Source organism: Penaeus chinensis, chromosome 27 (assembly GCF_019202785.1).
Source record: "Penaeus chinensis breed Huanghai No. 1 chromosome 27, ASM1920278v2, whole genome shotgun sequence".
NCBI lineage: Eukaryota > Metazoa > Arthropoda > Malacostraca > Decapoda > Penaeidae > Penaeus > Penaeus chinensis.
The window spans coordinates 15619407-15626906 of NC_061845.1; the positions used below are offsets into that span (position 1 = coordinate 15619407).

The 7500-nt window shown below is 32.6% G+C and overlaps 1 protein-coding gene across 5 annotated transcripts in view; it reads left to right on the forward strand.

Annotated features, from left to right (window-relative positions):
* The window catches only part of LOC125039500 (secreted protein C-like), a 10702-nt gene that overhangs the window by 971 nt on the left and 2231 nt on the right, over positions 1–7500 (forward strand). For 2 of the 5 annotated variants that reach the window (XM_047633518.1, XM_047633519.1), the window contains exons 2-5: positions 2393–2481; positions 4393–4574; positions 4881–5025; positions 5188–5508. In XM_047633518.1, coding sequence (XP_047489474.1) covers positions 2401–2481; positions 4393–4574; positions 4881–5025; positions 5188–5508 — 729 coding nt within the window. In that variant the 5' untranslated portion in view covers positions 2393–2400. Of the gene's footprint in view, positions 1–230; positions 421–2392; positions 2482–4392; positions 4575–4880; positions 5026–5187; positions 5509–7500 lie in introns of all 5 variants that reach the window. The other 3 variants (XM_047633520.1, XM_047633522.1, XM_047633521.1) reach the window with 3 other exon arrangements.

Here is a 7500-nt window from a genome sequence, read left to right on the forward strand (position 1 = left end):
CAGTAACCCAATTGACACAGGTGGCAAGTCACCATGGAGTCAGGTATTAGTCCTACCTATCTCACCTGTTTAACCTTTTCCTTGGCTTTTGGAAAGACTTTTTTATAATTTTATTGTCTTAAATGTTACCAAGATTTAAGTAACAATCAAATAATCATAACATCAATAACAATTATAACAGTGTTGATATCAATTGTTTAAAGAAAAAAACATTTTCCAACCAATTCAAGGAATGGGGAAATCACGATCGGTCACTAGGGCCTAGAAATAGACTCTCTGCTGGCTGAGGATATGTGGAGCCATCTGCATGTACCAAAATTCACAAGAAACTACAGGGGACAACATAAATCTGGGATTGGGTTAAGCAGTGTCACTTCCAGCTGATTCAGGTGCTTGAGGCAGTTTAGGAAACAAGCTCAAGTAGGTTTACCTCTTCTTGGCATCAAGTAAAAAATTACTCCAAGTGCTACCATGCAGTAAATTATAGTTGTCTTTTACTATGCTTTGCCAGAGCACCAAAGGCCTGCAGTAAATTATTTATTTGGCTTATATACTGTACGCACATATTTTATTTTTACTTCATATTATACCCCACAATTTCTTCATTCCCATACCCTACTGGTGGGTCAAAATGTATGGTTTTTAGGGGGTTTCCTCACATTAAATCTTACATATTTAAATAATAGAGAGTGAGAGGAATCCGTTGGTACCACAATCTTCACATCCAGGACATGTAAGTGTTCTGAATATTTACTGATATTGGACAGCAACTTCCCCTGGATTCATTTTATATTCTGTCATCCTGTTTTGGGAATCTCATAATCAAATGCTGCTGAGGATGGCATGTGTGTAGGCTACATGTCGAGTTCAATGTGAGTTTATTTATTGAATTTGTATACACATGTAGATAGTCTACAAGGGCTTACTCATCAAGAAGTCAGTTATTATTTTCTTGTGTTTTCTTAAATAATCAGTTTTATTTTATACTACCCTTTACTATTATTAATGAGATTATAATAATCATAATGCCAACAATATTGATAAGGCATCAAATACCATAAGAAAAAATGTTTCTCCTGAAAGCCCAAGGAAAGGGGAAATCAAGCATTTTGATTTACTCCTTGGTAACTGCACGCTTGTGGAGCCATCTGTGTGTACACACATTTCACAAAAACAAAACTACATTGGACATTGTACATTCCCAGCAGCATTAGGTTTAGTTTATAGACTGCATTGTATATCACAGAAACTTTCAGGGGGATTTGGATAGAAAAAAAAGGTGTTACAAGGAAAAAGTGTTTTTAAAAGCCACAGCAGGTGTTTTATAGAAAGTTATTTATTTATCATATAATTGTTATCATCTTTTTTTCTTTTTCTTTTTTTATAGAAGATTAACCCCATGCTGCTGGGGAAAATGCTGTGCTCATTTTCTATTTTCTTGTATATGGATGGCTCTGCTAGTGCTCAGCCACAAAGGGATCAATTAGTATCCCTTGTGACCTTACCTGATTTCACCCTTCCTTTAATTGGCAGGAAAACATATTTTTTACTAATGCTATGAATATTGATGGTATTATTTTTATTATAAACATTATAATTACTATATTGTTATAAACATTAGTAACAGCAAAATAAGATAAAGTAAAATATTTTCGTAGATCAAGGAAAAGGGTAAACGAGCAAGACAGGCAGTACTCGTAATTGGCTCATTGGTGACTTAGTACAAGTGTAGCCATCTATGAGTAAAAACAATGAATAAAGTAAACTCACAGTTGGCATAACATTTACGGGCATGCCATGCCCATTAGCATTGGGTTAACAAGGGTGGAATGTTCTTTCTGGGAACCATGGCTGAAAAAGTGCTAGCTCCATGGAGGACAGGGTTTCCATGCTCAGGATCCCAGTCCTCTCCCCCTCTGACCAGTGACATAGGGTGTATTACAGAAAATAAAGTAATATGAAAATGTTTTTTAAAAATGATACCAGTAACACAATATTACTTATTGTTATTGTTATTGCATAGTCTTGTAGACTACCGAGAGAGACAATATGCAGTTTGCTCAATGAAAATAGTAAATATAGTTATATTAAAACATCTTTCTTCACCAAAACTTTGATAATAAAGAATGGAAAATAGCTAAAAAAAAGAAAAAAAAAAAGAAATGCTTATGCAGAAAAAGAGATAGCATTAAAAAGGGGAAGCAAGGAGTCTCGATACAGCACATGGGTATTTGCGTGGACCAGGTCTACAAGCCACGCACCTGGGAAAATAATTATAGTATTTGTTATGATAATTACTAATTTATTGTTTTTGATATTGAGTTGTACTGCAAATCTACACATTTATCAGTAGCTGGTATATTTTCTGACTTTGTTCCCTCATCCCTCACAGGTTTCATCATGCCAGTACAGACAGATGGACCAGAGGATTATAAGGCCAATTACAAGACCTTAAAGAGGAAATTGAAACTCCTAATATATGTAAGCTTCACTTGACATTTCACTTTTGTTTATGGTCCTTAAGTTTGTGGTGCTCTCAAAGGCTGGATGATCTGTCGTATCCCTGTAGATGATGAATAAGACTCACTGTGACAGATGGAGGAAAAGGTATGAATGCAGGTGAATGATTCCATGAGGGAAGGTGACATCTTGGCATTACATCTTCAGCAGAGTTACGCGATCCCTTGGGCACTAACAATTATGGTACAAGGTCCGAGTTTTGTGTCAGTTCTTTAGTTTTCTCGAGTCTCACTTTGTATTATCAAATTTATTCCTCATTGGTTAAGTTTTACTCATTGCATGTGTTTTATATACATGTACTATGATCACATACCAAAATTTCAAGTCCATTGAGTTATTTAGGTAAATATTATTTTTTGTTGTTCGTTGCAAACAACTCCTGGCTGTCTCATACAGCCAGGGTGTTGATACGCCATCAGCTCAAAGAACAGCTTCTTGCTAAGGGCATGGACTCCCCCCACCCCGACTTTGCCGAAGCCCCGCCGTGGGCACTGAGCCTGATAGAGTTCAACATAATGAGCCTGTCAATGAAAAAGAGCCTATACCCCATGCCTAGCCTAAAGGCAGAAGCCCACAGGGTCATTGCAGCCATCACTCCTCCGGGTAGTAGAACATACTACACGGATGGATCGGTCGATCCCTTGAGCCACACTGCAGGCGCCGGCTTTGCAGCTAGGGATGCCACGCGATCCATGAGGGTAACAGACAACGCCTCCTCGCTACAGGCAGAGGCAGTTGCAATCATGGGAGCCCTAGGCCACGCGTCCCTAAGGGAAGGACACGTGGTCATACACACAGACTCCAGGGCAGCCAATTGACTGTCTTCAGCACAGCTCACCCACAGACAACATCTACCTACTGACCACGATTCTCACAATGGCACAGAGAATTCTTGCTCAGGGTAGAAGAATTATCATCAACTGGGTCCCAAGCCACATCGGCATCAGAGGGAACGAGCTTGCTGACAGACTAGCCGTCGCTGGCAGGGGTATGCCCCCAAATCCCATGACGATAAAACCGAGCCGAAAATTACTTATGGAGAAGTGTGCCTTGGTCGGTCGTACCTTCCTACGGCAGCTCCACAGAGAGGAAACGAGAACCTCCCCCTCGGCCAGCTGGTACTCAGACGCCACAGGCTATGAACCACTGGCACTCTCTTAAGTAAGCAACAGAGGTACCGAAGTCATTCTTCACAGAATACGCCTAGGTTACCACTGTGCATGGCAGATTATCCCAACAATCGAACGCGATGAATGGTGCTGCAAGCACTGCGGCGAGCCGAACGCCACACTAGTCCACTACCTAGAAAATTGTGACCATACACAATTCCTGAGACATGGACCACCCACAACAGCCGCCGTGCTGGTAAAGAGGCTATGCGAAATGCTTACACCATGGCGGCAGGAGCGCTTGCTGGCAATCCCGCCGCCACGGTAAGCACCGAGTGTCAGACAACTCAATGAGATAGCCGTAAAAAGCTGACACAGGCCGGGCCATATCTAGAAGGCCCGGGCGAAGCTAGAACTTCGCAACCCCCCCCCCCCCCCCCCCCCCCCCCCCCGACATCGTCGTCGTCATCATCATCATCATCATCATTATATTCGATTTGTAGGAAGAGAATTAATTCAAACAATTTTCAGTCTTATTTCATGATAGGGATGAGGCTCAACAGTGATGAAGAGATCTATTGCACTCACTGTTGCATTCAACGTATTACATGGCCTTTTGATAGCCCAATTGGGAAACAATAATAAATAGGTCAAAACAATAATTTAATGAACTTTGTAATAACACAAGAGAAAGTAAACGTATTAGTCTTATTGAATTTTATATTAGAATTGATGAAATATGAAGGAATAACATGTCCACCAGGAAAATGAGTGTTTCCAAGAAGAGCTTCGGAAAGCCCAGAGAGCCCTCTTGCGGGTGCGGCGAGACAAGTCCTTTCTCCTGGATCGCCTCCTGCAGTACCATCGGGGTCCTGACTCATCCTCGGACTCTGACCAAACGGAAGAGTCAGACACTGAAAATGATGCGAAGTTGGACACAAAGAGGTGAGTCCTTTGAATACTTTCAGAAGAACATCACATTGTACTAGACATGTGTGGGTGAGGAGGTTAGGTATTAACTCTTTATTTCAAATTGAGGTATGGCTAGATGAATAGTTATAGATATTAGATAAATAAGTGGCATGATATATTGGTTCAGTATATGCAAGTATATATTTGTTTTCTTACATGTAAAGATTTTGTTTTATTTTCACATCCTTTTAGATATTTGCAAACAGCATTGCTATATGAATCAGCACAATATTTAAAAGATATAAGAATAGGCCCTTAATTCCACTCCTCATGACCAAGTTGCAGGAAAAGATTAAGTTTGGAGGGATCTGGTGGTGGTTCAAACAGCTCCCAGGGCCCCCTTGGAAAGCCGCCCTTGAAGAAAAAGAAGTCTAGCAGCAACTCGAGCAGCAGCAGCAAGTCCAGTAAACAGGGCTCGAAACAGGTGAGACATTCAGCATTTTTCATGTTTATGTGTGTGGTCGTGCTGGGTGAATGACACTTTTATTGATTCAGCATTTTTCTTTAATTTTATTTATTTATTTTTTTCTCTCTTTCTCACTCTCCTCTTATTATTTTCTTCCTTTTCCCAACTGATCACTTTGAGGAAGGAAACAAAACAGCAAAACAACTTGAAGAGACCCAAACATCATTGGAAAATATATTTCTCGCAGCCGAGCTTCTCAAATGCCATCAATCTCATCCCTCTCTCTGTCACTCCACTACCAAGATTGCGGCAGGGTCAACCATCACCGGCTCTGGCAGCACAAGTGGCAGCAGTAGCACTAGTGGCCAGGCTACTACCAGCACGAGCAACATCGTCACCAGCAACAGCAGCAGCAATAGCATCAGCAATGTAACAAATAGTGGGGCTTTGGTACGCAAGCTTGCAGGAAGCAACGTACCCTCTGGGTCTTCACCTGCACAGGTGGGTGTAAGTTCTTTGATGAAAGTAACGCAGATCAGAATGTTAAAAACATTTGTTTGGGAAGTTGTTGTTGTGTTTGTTGTTTCTGATTTTATTGTTAGTGGTTTCCTTTCATATTATAGGAAGCCTTGCACTGCAGGTAAATAGCAGTTTTCATGATGTATTAGTATTGCCTGTTGACTGAGCTGTGTGTTCCTCTACGATGTGCATAATAGTGAGGGATTCTGGCAGTTTGGGCAAATGTCTATGTATTGTCCAGTTTGTATTTGTGTGTGCTAAGTGAAGAGGTGATGTCTGCAATGGAGTCAATTCTCAGCAGTTGTATTTCTGCTCTGTGTATGAGACCAGTTGTATAGGGTATCTTTGCATTTTGTGTTAATTTTGTTTCTTTCCACTATTTATTTCTTTATTTACAAATTGTCCCTGAATGACTGATAAGCTGTAAATTATTAAATTTGTATGTAATTTGTATTTTCAGCAATGTAGGAAAAGCATGGTATTAAAAATAAATATTAATATTTAAGGTGCCATGTAATGATAACAGTTGCAAGTCACAGGCATATATATATATATATATATATATATATATATATATATATATATATATATATATATATATATATATATATATATATATATATATATATATATATATATATATATATATATATATATATATATATATATATATATATATATATATATATATATATATATATATATATATATATATATATATATATATATATATATATATATATATATATATATATATATATATATATATATATATATATATATATATATATATATATATATATATATATATATATATATATATATATATATATATATATATATATATATATATATATATATATATATATATATATATATATATATATATATATATATATATATATATATATATATATATATATATATATATATATATATATATATATATATATATATATATATATATATATATATATATATATATATATATATATATATATATATATATATATATATATATATATATATATATATATATATATATATATATATATATATATATATATATATATATATATATATATATATATATATATATATATATATATATATATATATATATATATATATATATATATATATATATATATATATATATATATATATATATATATATATATATATATATATATATATATATATATATATATATATATATATATATATATATATATATATATATATATATATATATATATATATATATATATATATATATATATATATATATATATATATATATATATATATATATATATATATATATATATATATATATATATATATATATATATATATATATATATATATATATATATATATATATATATATATATATATATATATATATATATATATATATATATATATATATATATATATATATATATATATATATATATATATATATATATATATATATATATATATATATATATATATATATATATATATATATATATATATATATATATATATATATATATATATATATATATATATATATATATATATATATATATATATATATATATATATATATATATATATATATATATATATATATATATATATATATATATATATATATATATATATATATATATATATATATATATATATATATATATATATATATATATATATATATATATATATATATATATATATATATATATATATATATATATATATATATATATATATATATATATATATATATATATATATATATATATATATATATATATATATATATATATATATATATATATATATATATATATATATATATATATATATATATATATATATATATATATATATATATATATATATATATATATATATATATATATATATATATATATATATATATATATATATATATATATATATATATATATATATATA